Source organism: Dryas octopetala, chromosome 2 (assembly GCF_963921425.1).
Source record: "Dryas octopetala chromosome 2, drDryOcto1.1, whole genome shotgun sequence".
In the NCBI taxonomy this organism is placed as follows: Eukaryota; Viridiplantae; Streptophyta; class Magnoliopsida; order Rosales; family Rosaceae; genus Dryas; species Dryas octopetala.
In genome coordinates, this window is record NC_141367.1 from 26,592,246 (window position 1) to 26,612,935 (window position 20,690).

The 20,690-nt window shown below is 36.5% G+C and overlaps 1 protein-coding gene across 1 annotated transcript; it reads left to right on the forward strand.

The window, feature by feature from the left end:
- The first annotated feature begins 14,295 nt into the window (after positions 1-14,295).
- Positions 14,296-19,732, forward strand: LOC147294884 (MATE efflux family protein). The gene is made up of 7 exons (XM_086232387.1): positions 14,296-14,985; positions 15,071-15,612; positions 17,757-17,843; positions 18,562-18,618; positions 18,711-19,068; positions 19,154-19,240; positions 19,324-19,732. The coding sequence occupies exons 1-7, from the start codon at positions 14,650-14,652 to the stop codon at positions 19,432-19,434; spliced, it is 1,578 nt and encodes a 525-aa protein (XP_086088513.1). The 5' UTR covers positions 14,296-14,649; the 3' UTR covers positions 19,435-19,732.
- The last annotated feature ends 958 nt before the right edge of the window (positions 19,733-20,690 follow it).

A 20,690-nucleotide genomic window follows, 5' to 3' on the forward strand; every position in this document is an offset into this window, starting at 1 on the left:
GTAAGATTGAGCCCAAAATTTAAGTGAATAAAATGTAATAAAACCTAATTTTGAGGGTTTAAGAGTTTCTTAAATGATCCCAAAAAACGTAACCTTTATTTATTATCTTTAAAGATAAAGTGAACTAACTTTAACTTACACAACAATTACAATAATTTTCGTAAGTCAGTAGTAGCTGCAGTTGCAACTAAGGAGTAAAATTTCGTTTTTAAGAGGTATAAAAATTTGAACACCATATCAAATAAATTTCAAAAAATTTCGCCGAAATTTTCAATGTAGAGGCCGGAGAGAGAGAGGGAAGGAGAGCACCGTCGCCGGAGGGAGAGAAGAGATCGAAGAGGGTGTTGCAGAGCCGCGCCGTCGTCGGAGGGAGGGAAGAGATCCGGAGAGGGACAGTGAAGAAAGAGATTAGGAAGGGAGGAGGGAGAGGGAAGAGAGAGATTATGAAGGGAGAAGAAAAGAAAAACTGGAGAAAAAAAAAAAAGCAAGGCCACTGCCCACTGGAACAGGAAGAAGACGAAGGCCATTGGAGGAAGAAGAGGAAAAGGAGGAAGTGTGGGAAGAAGAGGAAAATGAAAGAAAAAAAAAAAAAAAAAGAAAGGAAAAGGAAAAAAAAAAAGGAAAAGAAAAGAAAAGGAAAGAAAAAAAAAAGAAAGAAATTTTTTTTAAAGGTAGATTGAGATTTGGAGTCTTTAGGTAATTAGAAAAAAAAAAAAAGTTTGAGATTTTATTTTGAGTTTGATTTGGTCATTTTGGTGTTTCGTTTAGTTGTAAACATAAATTATAAAAAAAATAATTTATCCACTGGAACAGGAAGAAGACGAAGACGAAGGCCACTGGAGGAAGAAGAGGAAAAAGAAAGAAAAAAAAAAGAAGAGAAAAGAAAGGAAAAGGAAAAAAAAAAGGAAAGAAAAAAAAAAGAGAAAAGAAAGAACAGGAAAAAAAACAAAAAAAAAGGAAAGAAATATATATATTTTTTTTAAGGTAGATTGAGATTTGGAGTCTTTAGGCAATTGAAAAGAAAAAAATTGTTTGAGATTTTATTTGGAGTTTGATTTGATCATTTTGGTGTTTCGTTTAGTTGTAAACATAAATTATTAAAAAAAAAAATTTATTCCCTTATCATGAAGTTTCATTTCCTTATTATTTAATTTTTCAATTTCGATAATTTGTAAAATTGAAATTTTAGGTAAACTGTTATCTCGGATTGGTTATATTTTAACCCAATTCGGGTTAATTTAACTATCGAAGACAATTTCCAAGTCTCTTTGAGTAAACCTGTTACTTTTCGTTGCCACATTGGTGATTTATTCGTGTAATTTTATTATGTAATTATTAATTAGTGAAATATTTTTTTAATAGTATTATCTTCAGCGCGCATTATATTCATCACATATCATATGAAATCTACTATATTATTTGATTTCTTCAATATTTTTTATCAATGTAGTAAATAATATGTTAAATAAACATATGATCAAGTTTTATTCAAAATTTTCATATTTTGATAGCACTTTTCATTATTTTTGTCCAATTTTATCAAAATTTCCGTAAAAATTTCCGTCGAAATTTCCATCGAAAATTTCCTCGAAACCGAAATTTTACTCCTTGGTTGCAACCATAGTTATAGTTGTTGATCGATTTTTGTTTTGTTTTCTACTTGAATTTTAATATTTACGAAGTTTATTATAAATTTTTTTATAGTGTATTTAATTATGTTTTAGAGAATTTATCAGTAATATTTAAAGACTTAAAGTTAATGTTTTTATTTAAGATAAATAGTATAACTACAATATTGTAGTTGAAGCAGGAGTTACCGAGCGATCAGCGCTTTTGTCTTAAAACGTAATAGCACAGTTCAATATTTGTTTATAAGAAAATTAGTGGTCTTTCACTTATATAGTTATATCAAATAGACTTTTTTTTTTTCTTCTTTAATTTCATTTTTTAAATACAATTTGTAGAAAGCAGTTGAAAGCCAGTATTTTTTAAGTTACTTTCAATGAATTTATAATTCCTGAATGAAATATCGATTTCTTTTTTCAACTTGTTTTTTAAAAAAAATTTTGAAAAAACGAATTAGCTACATGCTTCTCACATGATTTTGATCATTTCGCAATTTAATGATAAAAATTGTTTTATTTTGATACAAATAGAGACTGTTTGTTGACCAAACCAACCGTATCCAGCCAAATGGGCGTTTCATCTGTGATTTCTGTGGGCGTATATCAACGCCGTCCACTGTTCCTCAGAAGAAAATAAAGTAATACAGACATAGTTAATTGGTTTAAGGGGTTAGTGATGAATAGTGTATTATTACCTAACCCAATAATCTACATACATAAGGACCTACACCACCAGCTCAGCCTTAGCAAAACAAAACAACTAATATATTGCAGATGACAGCATGCTTATAATTATTCAATTGCCAACGAGAAGAAAAAAAAAAAAGAGGCAGCATGCTGTTTGTTGATGTTGATGGATTCATTTACGTAAATGGCAATAGCATTATGGTGGGGATAGGGTCCAAAATGACATCAAGGACATGACATGACATTATTTAATTTGTGGACACACCTCACAAGCTCACACACACTAGTCACCCACACGGCCACACGTCAACAAGTCAATTGTGTATATCATATCACTACGACACTACTTGTGCAGTACTAAATTGCATTAGCTAATTAATCATCTGTTTGACTGTTTGTATTAGGTAAGAGAGAGGTTTTAAAAACCCAAGTGGGTGGTTTTTTTGTCAAATGATGAAATTCGTAGGCCCAGCTGCAAAAGAGAACAAATACAAAGGAAATAAGAGGTAAAAAGAGGGGATGGAACCCAAGCTCTTAAAACCCCAGAAAAATACAAAGCAGTGCACTACAAAACGAAGACAAAAAAACAGAGAGCAAAAAAAAAAAAAAAAAAGATAAAAGGAAAAGTACAAGCAACTGCTGCTGCGGCATGGCACTACTGCTTGAAATTAAACCGGACAGATGGAAGAGAGGACCGGCCCTAGCAAAAAAAATCAGTGTGGGGGGCCAGGGAGGCCATCGCTGCGAAGAACCGACACAAGGGAGGATGGGGAATGGTGAGACCAATATCACCATGCACGTCCTCCTTAAGTGGGGTTCCACCTATCTTAAGCATGCACTACTAGCTATCTCGCCAGTGATACATAATTAATATGGCCAAGTAGTTGGACTAGTCATTAATGAAATTAAGCATATAGTATCTAACTATCATTTCATGTAATCATATTTTTCTATACGGTGTTAAAAGAGATTCCAAATTTTAATTTTCTCTCCTAAATCACATAGAATCAAGCATATAATAAAAGGCCGGCGATAACCTGATTAAGCCCCCCCAAGTACCGCAATCCCATTCCATTCATTTTGTATATGAACATGCCTAATTAGATTCAACTCAAAAAGTCTAGCCTATAGTACTACACACTGAGATGTTTAGATTTCTCTGGTGGCCCTCATTGCATACATACATACAACTATACAAGGCCAGCTAGAAAAATAATCAAAATTAGATTCACTCAAATTTTTTTTTAAATTTAAGCACTGTTAGATTTGCGAATCTATAACTTAAGAAGGTATGAGATTTCATTATCATGTTTGGTAAGTATATTGATGGAAATGACACTAACTTTTACATATATATATATCTCATACCCATTAAGGGAACAATTTGAAACCCTTGGGCCCTTTATTTTTATTTTTATTTTTTTCAAACCCCTTGAATTTTCTATTCTTATTATTTGGGATTTATTGTGGTTTTTATAACTAAACTACCTCCACTAAAAATTGTAAATATTATATCAACATAATAAATGAGGATCTTGTGTAATGGGAATTAACCATTTAATCTCTTTGGAATGACCATGAGTATGACATTTCCGAATAAGTTATATAACACATTCCCCAAACCAAACGGGCTCTTAAAGTCTAACTACAATAAATATCAAATACTTTATCTAAGGACAATTGACACTAGGGCTCACCAAATAGCCCAAGGCCCGAAGCCCGCCCAGCCCATTGGGCCCGAAGCCCGATGTGGCCCGACATTTGGGCCGGGCCGGCCCGGCCCGAAAATTTTTTGGGTTGGGCTTGGGCCATCCCCTTGAAGCCCACGGCCCGCCCAAAGCCCGGCCCGCTTAGGCCCGCTCAAAGCCCGCCCAAAGCCCGGTCCAAAGCCCGGCCCAAAGCCCAAAGCCCGTTTAATATCTTCAATAAAAAAAATATAGGATTTTGGCTATGTTCTAAATCGAACTTGAGACCTCATAAAACAAATTTCAACTCTCAACCAACTGAGCTAACTAGTTTATTTGTCTAATTGGTGAATCATAACATATTTAATAGGTTTTTCGTTTGTTTATTCTAATAAATTATTAATATGTTTATTAAGTTATTATATAATTCTATAATGTTAGTAAATACTAAATAAGTAAATAGTAATAGTGTAAACTATACTATGTAAGTATGTAATACCATAAATAATAAACTTTTAAAATTATATACAACATTACAAATTTACAACTATAATAAAACATAAATGTATATGTGCATATACAATTTTTATAATACAACTATAATTGAAGTTATTAAACCATGATGGCATGATTGTTCATTAATTTAACAATTTGAACCGTTCATTTTATATGTTGATAGTCAAATATCATCCTTACAAAAAATCGGTCGAATCGGAATTCATTTACTCGTTCGATTATCATTAAAAAAACCATGATCGTTAATTAATTCGACCATCATTACGTCATTTTTACATCTCTGATTGAGCTAATTTTTTGCAAGGATTCTCTTTGAGTGGGGAACTAAAACTTGAACGGTTCGGATCGTTGAAAACACGATCGATATATGAGCTTCTACATATAAATACACTTGAAGAGTATAATTCTAATAACTTTCTCGTTGAAACCTTATTGTTTTCATAATTGTGAAGACCACAACGTGATTTCAACAATCTGAACCGTTCATTTTCTATATTCATAGTCAAAGATCATCCTTACAAAAAATCAGCAAAATCGGAATTCATCTACCCATTCGATTATCATTAGAAAAACAACGATCATTCATTAATTCGACCACCGTTACGTCATTTTTACATCTCTGATTGAGCTAATTTTTTGCAAGGATTCTCTTTGAGTGGGGAACTAAAACTTGAACGGTTCGGATCGTTGAAAACACGATCGATATATGAGCTTCTACATATAAATACACTTGAATAGTTGAAGAGTATAATTCTAATAACTTTCTCGTTGAAACCTTATTGTTTTCATAATTGTGAAGACCACAACGTGATTTCAACAATCTGAACCGTTCATTTTCTATATTCATAGTCAAAGATCATCCTTACAAAAAATCAGCAAAATCGGAATTCATCTACCCATTCGATTATCATTAGAAAAACAACGATCGTTCATTAATTCGACCACCGTTACGTCATTTTTACATCCCCGATCGAGCTAATTTTTTGCATGAATTATTTTTTAGTGAGAAATTAAAATTTGAACGGTTCAGATCGTTAAAAACACAATTGCATCATTTGTTTATAAAACATATGTAATAAAATATATAATAAAGCATATATTACACATGTAATAAAATTAAAAAATCCAAACCCCATCCAAACCCTGAAACCCCATCCAAACGGACCAAACCCCATCCAAACCCCTAAGCCCAAACCCCAAAATACCCTAAACTAATAAAATATTAAACCCTAAAGATAAGTCATAACTCATAAGTATATAAACCTAAGTCTCACACTCTCACACTTTCACTGTAACCCTAACTCTCAACATTCGCCGCCTCCTTCAACAGTTCAACATCAGTCATCAGTGATCTGTGATCTCGCCAAACTTCACACTCTCAAGTCTCAAACTTCTCACTTCTCAAACCCTCTCGGCCTCTCCATCATCACCATCATCACTCTCGCCATCTCGCCACCTCGCCATCTCGCCATCTCGCCATCCACCTCGCCAGTCGCCATCTCGCCATCCACCCTCTCGGCCTAACCCCTAACCCCATCTCGCCATCTCGCCATCTCGCCACCCTAACCCCATCGCCATCTCGCCACCTCAGACCCCATCAGACCTCAGACCCCATAGCATTCGCCGCCTCGTGACTCTCGGGGTGAGGTTTTTCTAGGGTTCACTCTCGGCCTCTCAGACACCCTAACCCCTAACGGCCTAACCCCTAACCCCATCTCGCCATCTCGCCATCTCGCCACCCTAACCCCGATTCACCATCTCGCCACCCTAACCCCTTCAACATCAGACTCTCAGACCCTCTCGGCCTCTCCTAGGGTTCACTCAGTCTCAGCCTCTCTCCATCATCACCATCATCACCGATTCACCATCTCGCCACCCCCAACTCCGATCGAACCCAGGCTACCCAGCAACCCAGCCTCTCTCCAGAAAGCAAGCCCAACCCACCAAACTCCGATCGATCGGACTCGATCCGATCAATTAATGATCAGATCGAGATCTGAACTGCGATCGGATAGTTGATAGCACTATCGCTCAGACAGTCCGAGCACCACCGCAACGCCACCTTCGCACCAGCGACTCCGCCGCAAGCTCCCTGCCAGTTTGCCTCCCTTTGCGTGTAACTGTGTAAGTGTAAGTCATTTTCCCTTTGTGATTTCAGTTAAGTCATTTTCCTTTGTCATTTTTGTGATTTCAGCAAAAAATTCATCACTGTTTCACTAATTGTGTTTTTTTTTTTTTTGTGTGTGTAGCTGTGGTGAAGCTGTCCTGTGTAGGAGTTGGCCTCTTGTGTTGGTGCTGGTGCTGCTGCTGTGTGAGTGGCAAATGGCAATTTGCTGAATTTCAGTTTATTTGCAGTTTGCTGGTATTTTTTTTATGATAAGATCTGGTGTTTATGATAAGATCTGGTGTTTATTTGCAGTTTGCTAGTATTTTTTTTTGCTGGTAGTGTTATTTGCAGTTTGCTGGTATTTTTTTGCTGGTAGTGTTATTTGCTGGTATTTTTTTGCTGGTAGTGTTATTTGCTGGTTATTTGTTGGTAGTTTTTTTAGGATGTCTACTCACCCAGAGTCTAGTGTAATTGGAATCCATGAATCCATTGGTTCCCCCCCATCCACACCCCAATCTAATTCTATTCCTAAATCCAGTAGAAGTGAAGTGTGGAACTGGTTTGAAAAAGTTGTTGAAATTGAAAATGGTAAATCTGTTACAAAAGCAAAATGTGCAATATGTGGAATATGTGGAAAAAAATTAGATGGTAGTTCTTCAAATGGTACTACTCATTTAGCTCGTCATCATAGGAAACATCTTGAAAGCCAAAATGTTAATATTGGTAATCAAATGCTTTTACAATCAAATGCTGCTGGTAATTTGTCAAATTTTGTTTATAAAGAGGAAAATGCTCGAAAAGAAGTTGTTGATTTTATAGTTAGGGCAGAATTACCTTTTACTTTCGTGGAAAAACATGATTTTAAAGGAATGATTCAAAGAGGCTTTACTCCACAATATAAAGGAATTTCTGCCACAACTTGTAAAAGGGATGTTATGAAACTGTTTGTTGAAGGAAAATCTCAATTGCTGTCTTATTTTGAAAAATATGAAGGCAGAATTTGTTTGACTTCTGATGTTTGGTCTTCTAGACAAAAAATTGGTTTTATGTCATTAACTGCTCACTTCATTGATGCTGACTGGAATTTAAATAAAAGGATTATTTGTTTTAAAATGATTGAGTATCCACACAGTGGACAGTCACTTGCAACTCATATACATGAGGAACTCAACTCTTGGCGTATCCACAATAAAATTTTTTCAATTACACTAGATAATGCTTCAAATAATGATGTTGTTGCTGAATTGCTGCCTTTATATCTTATGATTGATGATGTGCCTAGACAAATGTTTCATGTGCGTTGTTGTGCTCATGTTATGAACCTGATTGTGCAAGATGGTTTGGCTATTTTAGGTCCTTCTATTGATAAAATTGTTGCAATTGTGCGTAGTTTGAATTCTTCAAATAAGAGACATGAAATTTGGAAAAAATGTTGTGTTGATGTTCGTTTGGATAAGAGAAACATAGACAATGATGTTCCTCATAGGTGGAATTCCACATATGCATTGTTAGAAGTAGCCATTCAATATAAAGCTGCCTTGCATAGATATGTTCAGACAATAAATCAATCAACTAGAAGTTCTACTTTACCGATTCCATCTGAACATGATTGGCTTGTTGCTCAGTTTGTTTGTGGTTTTTTAAAGACTTTTGATTCTTCAATAAAAATATTATGTGGTGTGTATTATCCTACTTCTAGTCGTGTGCTGACTTGTTTGATTGATATTCATTGTGCATTTCAATCATATTCTCATATTAATGCATTTGAAACTGCTATGGTTGCTATGAAAAGTAAATTTGATAAATATTGGGCAACTTTTCCTAAATTGTTTTGTTTTGCTACTGTTATGGATCCTAGGTTCAAAATTTGGGCAATTAGTGAGTGGTTAAATGTTATTGGTTGTGAGGAAGATGACATAAAGGTAAAGGTAGATGAAATTAAGTCTTCTCTGTTTAAATTGTATGACCATTACAAGTCTAATGTGCCTGCTGCATCATCACGAAACTCTACTGAAACTAATCCTCAAAGTACTGTTTCTGGTAGTACTAGTTCTTCCCCAATTTCTATTCCTAACTTTCAAAACAGTGCTATGAGAGCCTTGAAAATGGCAAAGGTGCAATCCTCTGTTTGTTCTACTTCTGATTTGCAATACTATCTTGATGCACCAGTTTTAGATGATGTTGATGAAACTGCATTTTCTGTTTTGGGATGGTGGAAATCACATGATACACAATATCCTGTGCTTTCCATCATGGCTCGTGATTTGCTAACTGTTCCAGCTTCAACTGTTGCATCCGAAGCTGCTTTTAGTGCAGGTGGTAGAGTGGTATCGGAGAAGAGGGCTAGCTTGAGTCCGAACACTATAGAAGCTCTAATCTGCGTCAAAGATTGGCGCTTAGCTGAGGCAAGAATGCAAGAGGCTGCTCAAGAGGAGGATTGGGCAGAGGATCTAATGAATATCAAGCTATCAAGACCTGAATTTGTTGAAGAAGAGACCCTTTCCCCTGCTGAATCAGCCACCTGATTAACTGATTTTATTTTTTCAGTTTCACTATTGGACCTATTGGTTTGTAATTTGTAAACTCCATAAGGAGTTAAGCACCATAACTCATAACTGCATATTGTTACTTTTAGTATAATTAAATCAATACATTTCAGTTTTGAGGGTTGTGTATGTGCCAACCTAGTTGGGATGTACATGTGAAATGCAAATGATAGATAGGTTGTGTAGGTGCCAACCTAGTTGGGATGTACACATTCTATAGTGATGCATTTCCCCCTCTATTTATAATTAAATTATATGTTGTTAACTTGTTAAATTGTGACTTTGGGAGCATTGCAAAATTTTAGCAAGTTAAAACCAATGACATTGCATAATTGACATAAATTAAGCAATTTGAGAAGCCAAAAAAGCCTAATTTGGGCTGCCCGTTCGGGCCTATTGGGCTGCCCGTTCGGGCCTAGTCCGGCCCGGCTCTAAAGCCCGTTAGTCTCAAGCCCGATGGGTGGGCTTCGGATTTGTGTATTCAGGCCCAAGCCCAGCCCGGCCCGGCCCGAAAGTTCTGTTGGGCTCTTGTAATTCAAGCCCGAGCCCGGCCCGGCCCATTGCCGACCCCTAATTGACACTTCGGCTAATTTTGTACGTATTGCTATCAAGTAAAGCAATTGTGAGAAAAAAAAACTAATTTGAAGTAAAGAAACCGCCCACCTGCTTATTTTGAACCCCCAAAACAAATTTTTTTTTTTTACCCCAATTTTGAAAATAAACAGCTTTTAGTTTTTCTACCAACACTTTTAAGTTGAAATTTTTAAAGAATAAATTAGTGTAGAATGCATGACAAACATTTTACTAAACCTCTAATTCATCTATTATTCAAATGTAACAATAAGATAACATTTATAATCTTTAGGTCACTTAGCTTATTACAGTTCATTTTTTGTTAGTTTTTCTCTCAAATTCTCTTAGTTTTTTTTTTGTATATAAAACTTATATTTGTTTAAAGTGTAGTGAAAATATGTCTGCAGTAGCAGTTTCAGTTTTCTGACACAATTTTATAGTTTTAGTTTGCAATTTCAATTTGGCGATTGTTGAAACTGTTTTGGGTGAATTGTGCTTGTGTTATTTCAATTTTTAATTTTGGGTGAGTTGGACTCATGTTAGTTTTAGTTTTTATTTTGAGTGGGTTGGACTTGTGTTAGTTTAAGTTTTTATTTTGGGTGCATTGGGCTTGTGTAGTTGTGTTAGGGTTGGTCTTCTAAAAAGTTATCTACAAATTAAATTTGTGTGTTAAGCATGATCGTTTTGGTTAAGTTTTTAGTTTTTAAGTACCTTGAAATTAACACACTTTTTTTAAAGAGTGCTACTATTTACACACCATTTTCTTCTCTTTGCACACCATTTCTTAAAAAAAAAAAAAAAAACTCAAAGGAAAAAACCTTATACCCCATCGATTTTCTTTTTGCACACCCTTCCTAAACAGAGAAAAAAACACACACACCCAAAAATCACACACCTCATCCTCATCTCCCCCCCCCCCGCGTACACACCCCCTCACCCAAAAACCCCCTCCCCACCTCTCCTCTCTCCGGCACACACCCATCCCCGAACAGCCTACAACCACTGGTGATCACCCCACCCTTTCTTCTTTTTCTTCCCCCTACCCCGACCACCTCCCTTCCTCCAGCAAGCTCACCGTCGCGCGCCGGAGAAGAAAACTTAAAAAAAAAAAATTGGATCGGGTTCGGTGGACCAGTGCCGAACCCGATGGTTTCGTTCGGTAGGTACCCACCGAACAATCCTATTCTATTCGGCGGGTACCTATCGAACGAAACCACCGGGTTCGGCACTGGTCTGCCGAACCCGCTGTAATTTTATTTTATTTTTTAAAAATTTGTTTGGCTATCTACTTCGGTGAGAGGAGAGAGGGAATGAGAGATAGAGAGAGAGAGAGAGAAGAGAAAGGGAGGAGCCGAGGAGAGGCTGTCGGGCTGGTTATGGTGGCTGTTTTAGGTGGTGCTGCACGCGGTGGTGGTGCTACGAGGAAGGTGGTGGCGCGCGGTGCTGTTGGTGCGAGGAAGGTGGTGGTGCTGCTGGTGCGAGGAAGGTGGTGATCTAGCAGAGGGAAAAAAAACAGAGCAAGGGTGTGTGTAAAGGGGGGAGATGGGGATGGGGGTGTGTGGGTGAGGGAAGGGCCAAATGGTCTTTTCTCTTGAATTTTTTTTTTTTTTTTTTTCAGAAAGGGTGTGCAAATAGCAGCCCTCTTTTTAAATAATCTGTTTATTTTTACCATGCCTCAATCCAAAACTGGGCCTTAACAGGATGTCATGGCACCGAAGCCCAAGGGCCAAGACCCACGTAATGAAAAGAAGCGAAACCTTTCTTCTCGTGTGACAATATAGGCTGATTAGTCCAGAAGCCTATTAAACTTTGGATACCCGAATAGTCTAAGCCCAAGCCTCATATTAAAAGGCACAGAGGCTTATCGACCCAATTAAGCCCAATTCTGACTTTATACGGAAGAAGGTATTGGCTCTATTCGCGTGTCACAAGCCGACGGACCACTATCGAGCCGGATTGTCAGTCATGGGCCACTTGTTTTTTAATCTAAAAAAATAAAACATAAATATTTAGTTAAAAAAGTTACCAAAAATTAAAACATATTGAGGTGAAAGTATTGAACCTTATTACTGTTCAAAATATCAAATAATCATAGTGACAATAATTCTAATTGAAAAGTTTAATTGCACCAACATAACTGATCCAGATAACATCTTTTAATTAGAAGACAGGATCATGAAAAAAAAAAATTGAGAGAAATTGGAAGAGAAGTTGAGAGAATAAAAGATATGTCTATAGGTATTCGTAGAGACAATGAACAAAATATAGCATTCACACAAATTTAAGAATTCGCAATCTATATCTTAAGATGGAAAATATAAACCAAACAAGACGTAAGATTTATAAGGACAATAAACAAATATATCCTTCTCACAAATTTAAGAATTTACAATCTGTATCTTAAGATAGAAAATATAAACCAAACAAGACATAATGATCATAAAATTCATCAATATGTTCACATGTCATAGGGTGTTATCAGACTCAGCACAATAACAAAATTTGTATTCTTATTGAATTAATGACTGGTAAGAGTTAATGATCAACTAATATGCCCATGGAAAGAAGATGAGAAAGAAACGACAGGCAAAAGGAGATGAGCCCTCTGTGTGACATAGACGGTGCACTTATATAAAATAATGGCATATGCGAAATCGCTCACAATTTGTGAAGAAAACAAACAAACAAAGACCATAGCCTTGACTTGGCCAAAAAAAAAAGAGAGACCATAGCCTTGCCCACCACAATGCGTAGTGTAGGAGGCAGGGAGCAATACGTCTCCATTTTGTCTTCCTCGTGATTCGTCTCAAATTTTAACGTGCTCTGTTTCTCTCTCTTACGTTGGAAGTGACTAAATTCTGATAATCTGATTGATTATTGTCAACTGCCATTCTTTTTTTGTTTTTTTGAAAGATGTCAACTGCCATTCTGTAAGGTACAACCAACGATATATTATATGGTCATTGTTTGACTGGTAGATATATATACATGTATATATATATATTCTAATAGTACTAAATAGAGGGAACTCATTATATAATAATTCATATTAAAAATTTAAAAGAATACAAATTAAAAGAAGGCTTTTGAATTTTCATTATATATATATATTCGAATAGTACTTGTTGAGACGTATTAACAAGAGAAATATTACTAAACTAATAACTAATTTGTTATATTATATATTTAATCATATAATGATTTTTGTAATGATCTTCTGTGCACATTACTTGCTTCAAAGGGGAAGAAAGAAATGAATAATCAAATATTGGACATTTGAAATCACTGAAGAAGCTGGTCCACCTACATATCTAGATGATTAATAATTAATGAAATAGATTAATATCAGTGCACACAGAGCTAGAATAAGAGAATATGATTCTCTTGGGGGGACGAGTGGAGCACTAGTCTAGTTCGAAGCTCGCTCTTGACCAAAAAAAAAAAAAAAAAGAGAAAAAATTCTTTTTATTTTTTGCCACAAAAGAAAAACAGTTCTAGTTGGAGATGGGGCTACTGGCATAAGTTAACGTGGAGATCAAAGAGCATGCAATTGCCAAATATATTGCATGCAGATGCCGAACTTTTCATGGATCATATTCATTAGATCGATCTTCTTATGTATATGTCACTTATCTTTGGACGTATTTTGCAAACATGCAAACAGAAACGATCCAATCCTGCCTAAAATTAGTAAAGCCAAATTGGCGTAGCTTTCAATACTGTTGCATGTGGTCAGATATTTTATCAGCTGCATCATCTACAAACTATATATATATATATATATATTCTTCTGTCAAGTTTATCTCTTTACTCTTTTTTTTAATCTTTTTTTTTTTAATGTCAAAGGGTCGATCAGTATTATTGTATTAGTCAATATGAATATATATATATATATGTATATATTACTGCCATTTTGCTGTAAATAGACAGAAAAGTGGACTACTATATATAATAACAATTAATAAAGAACTGTACGTGTTTTTCTCCGACTGAAAGGAAGACAGTACGTACTGTGAGTTATACCAAAGTAACCAAACAAAGGCCTCGAGAAAAAAAAAAAAAAAAAAAAAAAACAGAAGCTATGATGCGACTATGGATAGTTAAATTCAATACATTACGTGTTGTTACAGTCCCATATTCAACAAAATATATATAATACTGTGCTGTTTAATTTGATATATATGTCACAAACACCGCTCATTTTCCTAAGCATTGAGATATGATGATTGATAAGATATGAGTGACAATACCTATTGTACGTTTGGGAAATTTTCCAAAAATTTATGAGACACACGTACGTGTGTTACCTTCTTTATGAGGACCATTTGGTCGAGTGGTTGGTCATAGATTGCATGTCTAATAGTTTCTTAAATAATGATCGATTTTTCAGTTTTCTAAGAACTTGCACAGTTGCACGTCTTGCATTGACCTTGCACGACCATACTTCACAAACTTTGAAACAAATTAACTCTACTCCTTCCTCGAATACATATATTGGCAATTGAGCATGATTATTGGAAAGTTATACAATAATCATTACCACTATTATTACTAATCATTAAAATTGATTCGTATATTTTTTTTTTGGTCAAAGATCACATATGCTATATATTGACTTGTAGGTACACTCAAGCCGAAAACCTCGGTATGTGTTTTTATTTTCGTTTACCTAAAAGAATATATATATTTTTTAAATTTGAAATATATCTATTTAGTCAATAAAATTCCAAGATGGACCGCGGAGGCATATATGTATTCATCTATACCAATGCCAAATGGCAATTGCCAATGCCATGCAGTTGAGTCCCACAGTAGTCGACCCATCGATCCCATTCGAATTCCAAGAAAATTAACCCAAACACAGAGTTCAAACCAAAACAAAGTCTGTCTCTCTCCATATTGATTGTCACATGGAGGACAATCAATATAAGCAGCCACTTGTGTCGGCAAGAGACGACCACCTAGAGTCCCTCCCTGTACCCGCAAACCAAACTTCATTCACCAGCTCCTTCACTCCCGATGCCGACGACATCTCCCCCATCCTCGGCGTCCGCGACTTCTTCCGCGAGTTCTTTAGGGAATCCAAGAAGCTCTGGTACCTCGCCGGCCCCGCCATGTTCACCTCCATATGCCAGTACTCCCTCGGCGCCGTCACTCAGGTCTTCGCCGGCCAGGTCGGCACCCTCGACCTCGCCGCCGTCTCCATCGAGAATTCTGTCATCGCCGGCTTCTCCTTCGGCATCACGGTACGGTGCATATAAAAACAAAACGTACATTTTCATATACATCCTGCTAATTAATTAATTTCTTAGTGATTTTTTGAATCAATAGCTGGGCATGGGGAGCGCGCTTGAAACGCTATGCGGGCAAGCGTTCGGGGCGGGACAGCTGGACATGCTTGGAATCTACATGCAGAGGTCGTGGATAATCCTGAACAGCACGGCCATAGTCCTCTGCTTTCTCTACATATTCGCTCAGCAAATTCTGTACGGAATAGGGCAGACGGCGGAGATATCGAAGGCGGCGGGAGTGTTTGCGGTGTGGATGATCCCGCAGCTGTTCGCGTACGCGATGAACTTCCCGATAGCCAAGTTCCTGCAGTCGCAGAGCAAGATCATGGTGATGGCGGTGATAGCGGCGGTGGTGCTGGTGCTGCACACGTTGTTCAGCTGGCTTCTCATGCTCAAGCTGGGGTGGGGCCTGGTGGGTGCGGCGGTGGTGCTCAACGCCTCGTGGTGGATCATAGTTCTGGCTCAGTTGGCTTATATTTTCTCTGGGACTTGCGGTCGGGCCTGGACTGGCTTCTCGTGGAAGGCGTTTCAGAATCTTTGGGGTTTTGTTAAGCTCTCTCTGGCTTCAGCAGTTATGCTCTGGTAAGCTAGCTACCTGGTTCTCGTTTCAAATTTGCTGTTCAAAGATTCCCCAAAAATTTTACATACACAAATTTCTCATCTCATTAATTGCCATTTACTATATTACATTTTCTACATAGCTATCATATATATACAACTTGTTTGGTAGGATATTAGCTACCATTTATAATTTCCAAAGATTTTTCTACCTTGACTGTTGGTTAATCGGTCAATGCTTTAGTTTTCTCAGAAGTCACAATCTCTAGCTCATCTGTCATGGCAAGGATATATGCCATATATATTGGACATGTCAAATGGTAGCTAGGATATTTAATATTCTTGCATCAATTTGGAAAGGATTAATGTAGGTTAGAAAGAAGAAAAAAAAATTGATTATCTATGGAGTATTTCAAATAATGAAAATATAAATATGGAAATAGATTACTATAGAAATTTTGAATAAAATGTATAAAATTAAAAATATATAAAAGGTTGGACATTGGAGTACTTTACCCAAATAAAAAATTTGTGTCTGGGTTTTTAATGTTTAAATTCCATATGGGTCACGTATGCGACAAGAGTAAAACTACCCTATATATGTCCAAGTGAGATCTTTAAGTTAGACTTTTCTTCTTCTTTGAGTGGTGCATGCATCCTCTCTCCTATTTTATTTTTTTTATTTCACCAAATATAAGTTTTTATTACCCTTTATAGCTTTTTCTTTTGATAGCAAGCGAGGGACCTCAGCGCACTTGTTAACTATAAGCTGCTTTTAGCATTTCATTATAATGTAATACACTTCCTTCCGAGAGCAAATTTGCTCACCACCTTGTTTTGGTGGTGAGCGTCACCACCTACCCTTATAAAAGTCATCTGTCCTATAAGCTAATCATAGTTAATTATAGAATAATTAAACAATAAAAATACTTATTTCATTATTTGTCTTCCCAAAAAGTTGAATTAGTTTAGGATTAAAACAAAAACATAAAAAATAATAATAATAATTAAGAACCCACTCCCATTAACTTGAAGATTATACCCCGATCTGCAACTCCACCCCTCCCTCCATCTTTCCAGCGACCGCTCTCACCGGGGGTCTCTTCACCCTAGCCGTCCGGCCACCACCCTCCCATCCGCTCTCTTTTTCCTCTCTCTCTCTCTCTCTCTCTCTCTCTCTCTCGTTTATTTGTCACTTGGTCCAGAAATTAGAGGCAACCTTGCAGTTGCTGATTGCAAGGGATGGAGCTTCAACATTTTGGTCATAAGCATCCATTGGATGTTCAAGAAAGAGTAGACAAATGATGCTCGGCTAGTTTTTTGAAATGGGTGTGAGGAACCAGTGCATGGACCTAGCAGAAATATGACATAAAAATATAAAATGGGATATTTTTGTGCTTTGAATCCCAACCAAGGACGAATTCAAAGCCTAACACATGGCTCCTCTACCCATGGCCATGGACATCATCTCAGCTATATAAATATGGGAACTGGATCCCCTGCCTTGCTTCCCTGCAAGGCAGGTACTATGCTCAAATATGAGCCCTTGACACTATGTCTTTCAAAGGCTCAGATTGAACCTAGTACCAGCCTTGCAGGGAAGCAAGGCAGAGGATCCAGGTCCATAAATATGAATGGGCAATCAAAAATCTAATTGAACAGTCATTTGTACAACTCCGGCCGACAACTGGCTTCGGGACTGCCGGAGTTGAGAGGATGGGTCACTGGAAAGATTGGGAAGGTGTGGGGTTGATGGTTTTTTGGGAAGATAAATAAGTATTTTTTATTATTTACTTATTTTCTCTCTCATCACTCTAAGTATGTAAATGTATTTATTATTAGTTATTAACTATAGTTAGATTATAAGAGAGATGTCACATGTTGAGATAGATGGTGATGCTCACCACCAAACACCAAATTAAGGTGGTGAGCAAATTTACTCTCCTTCCCAAACATATTATCTTTCCAAATTAACCAATAAAGCAATGAATATGCGCACCAATGATAATGACCCCAAGTTAGCAAATTCTAATGCTTAATTATTGATGAATGTTAATGTGATTACTCAATGATATATTGAATGGGTTCACAATGGACCGGACATCAGTCAAATTATATAAAAAAACAAGGCTCTAATTATTATTTTGTTTTATTTAAATCTGGTGCAGTTTGGAAGTGTGGTATTTCATGGCACTAATTCTCTTTGCGGGATATCTAAAGAATGCAGAAGTTTCTGTGGATGGCCTATCCATATGGTGAGTTGAGTACTCGATCTCTTCTTCTGCTATATGTTTGTCGTAGCAAGTGTATAATTATTTTTTCAAATATATAAATATATTTGCTTGCACTTAGATGACCACTTTCACATGCTCTGTTTTTGGCTGTCTGTGTGATGGTTACAGCCTTTTTGCTTTATTTTCCCATTCATTTCTCTCGAGCAACTGTACGTTGTTGCTTTTTGCTTTCAATCCAAGCTAGAAGACATGTACGTAACCCTACACCATTCATCAAGCTTTACTTCACATACAGACCTTTGGTCCTCAGCTCCTGGAGGTTCTTGGTTGTTGCAACTTGCAAATGACAGAATCTATAAATTAATGAACGAAACAAAGAAACCCACGCGAAACATACAAGGCTAATTATGTGTGGGGTCAATAAGAAGAAAAGTGGACAAAATCATTTTTGCTTTTTGATACTTTTTGGGTCTCGTGACTCTCATGAAGCTGAAAAGAGAATGTCTTTGATCGGCTGATTTGAAAAGCATGCATTTGATACTTTTGGAATGTTTAAATTGAATATTTTGAACATTGGATTTGATTTCATGTTGAATATTTTGAACAGAGTCATCATTAGAAAGCATGCCATAATTATTTATGTTTTCTTTATTTCTTTGTTTTAATTTTTCTTGTAGCACCTAAAATACGGATTTGATTGACCATCTTGTGGTACATACATGCACTGTTGAATTTGCAGCATGAACATATTGGGCTGGACGGTCATGGTAGCTCTTGGCATGAACGCAGCAATAAGGTCAGTCGACCCCAAACCTTTCATCACCCAAGTCGCTGAACTTCACAATATACAAAATGTTAATGATCTGAATGAAATTAAATACTTTGCAGTGTGAGAGTGTCAAATGAACTAGGAGCAGCTCACCCAAGAACAGCAAAGTTCTCATTAGTAGTGGCCGTAGTGACTGCATTTTTTATCGGTGTTCTCCTCTCGCTTGTCCTCATCATCTTTCGAAACAGTTACCCCTCCTTGTTTTCAAGCGACTCGGACGTTAAAGCTCTTGTCAAGCAGCTCACACCATTGCTGGCGACCTGCATTGTCATCAACAACATTCAACCTGTTCTGTCTGGGGTCGCCATTGGAGCAGGTTGGCAAGCTGTTGTGGCTTATGTGAACATAGCGTGCTACTATGTGATTGGGGTGCCCTTGGGTCTAATATTTGGGTACAAGCTTGATTGGGGTGTTGAGGTAAGACTCTATTTTCCCATCTACAACTTCGGTGAAAATATTTAGTGAATGGGTAAAAGTGACGATATATAATGACCATTTTCAGGGTATTTGGATTGGAATGCTGGTAGGGACAGTCCTTCAGACTTGTGTGCTTTTCTTGATAATTTATAGAACCAACTGGAACAAAGAGGTAAGGGAATGTTTCACACCATGCTTTACTGTTGTGTCAATGATACACCATAAACAGAGACGTAATGTGTGATCGAAATGCAGGCATCTATAGCTGAAGACAGGATAAAGAAATGGGGAGGGCCTACGGATTCCAAAGACGACAACAACGTTGGCGGCCATTCTGATACCAAAGGAAACGATGTAGAAAGTTGAAGTCTCACAAGACTATTAAACATCGAGAATTTGACAATTGCCAAATGCAATGTTAGCTTTTCAATGTAAGGGTCAATCTTCTGCAATAATATTTTTGAAATATTTTTTTTTTAATTCCTGAGGACATATAGATCACTTTCAATCATGAAAGCATAGCCTATGTTGTCCTTCACAGGAGATTTTGGGTATCCAACAAAACTGAGTTCTGGAATGGCAAGACATCATGTAATTTCCCATTTGACAATGATAGTTCGCATATAGGACTTTAATAATTGAATTGTTATATTGATTGTCTTCATATTTTATGCCCATTATCATTGCTAGAAAATCTGATAAAAACTTAAAAGTAAATTACAATTTAGTACTTCAATTTTACATATTATTTCAACTTAGTACCTCAACTTTAAAAACTTGCAAAAAATATTTCAACTTTTATTTTGTGTCAAAATAGTACATATGTTAATTATCTGCTGTCAAATAAATCGTTATCTACTGACGTGGGAAGGATGGGCGGATTGGGGAAGGGAGGGGTGAGGGCTAGAAGGGGAGGGGAGAAGGGGGAGGGGCTGGGTGGGGGAGTGGGGCAGGGCTAAGGAAGGAGGGGGAAAAGTTTTTTTTATTTTATGAAATTTGTTTATTTGAATTATTTTAAGAAATTTTGTTATTCAAAAGTTTTAAAAAATATTATTATTTTTTAAATTTGGAGAAAAAAACGAAAATACACCTACCACGTTAGCAAATAACGGTTTATTTGACAAAAAAACTAACAGAAATACTATTTTGATACAAAATAAAAGTTAGATACTTTTTTGCAAGTTTTCAAAGTTAGTGTACTAAGTTAAAACAATATGTAAAGTTGAGGTACTAAATTGTAATTTGCTAAAAAACTAATGAAAGTACAAAACAATTGAGGACTCAAAAATCTATTAGTTCATGTTGAACTACTGAGAAAAACTCCTACCAAAAGATATATCAAATATATCAAATTGAACATCAAAGTTACTTTAGTTTCGAAAAGCATCTTCCAATGCTTAACAAAAGCAGCTGCAAGCTATAATTTAACATGCTTCTGCCACAGAAGAGCAGAATCACTCCCCCAAAATATAGCTTCATCTAGTGCAAACTACATCCATCTCCGATAATGCAATACACTCTTTCCTCTATAACCCTTTTTTTGTGTGGACAGGTTCCTTCAACTAATTCATGACTAATACAACTACTAACTCAAATACAAATAAAGCCAATGAGAACAAATT

Excerpts from the sequence above, each read along its gene's own strand:
- LOC147294884 (XM_086232387.1), top strand. The coding sequence starts at position 14,650 with ATGGAGGACAATCAATATAAGCAGCCACTTGTGTCGGCAAGAGACGAC. Across the intron at positions 14,986-15,070 it reads GCTTCTCCTTCGGCATCACG|CTGGGCATGGGGAGCGCGCT; the intron begins GTACGGTGCATA and ends TTGAATCAATAG. Across the intron at positions 19,241-19,323 it reads GAACCAACTGGAACAAAGAG|GCATCTATAGCTGAAGACAG; the intron begins GTAAGGGAATGT and ends ATCGAAATGCAG.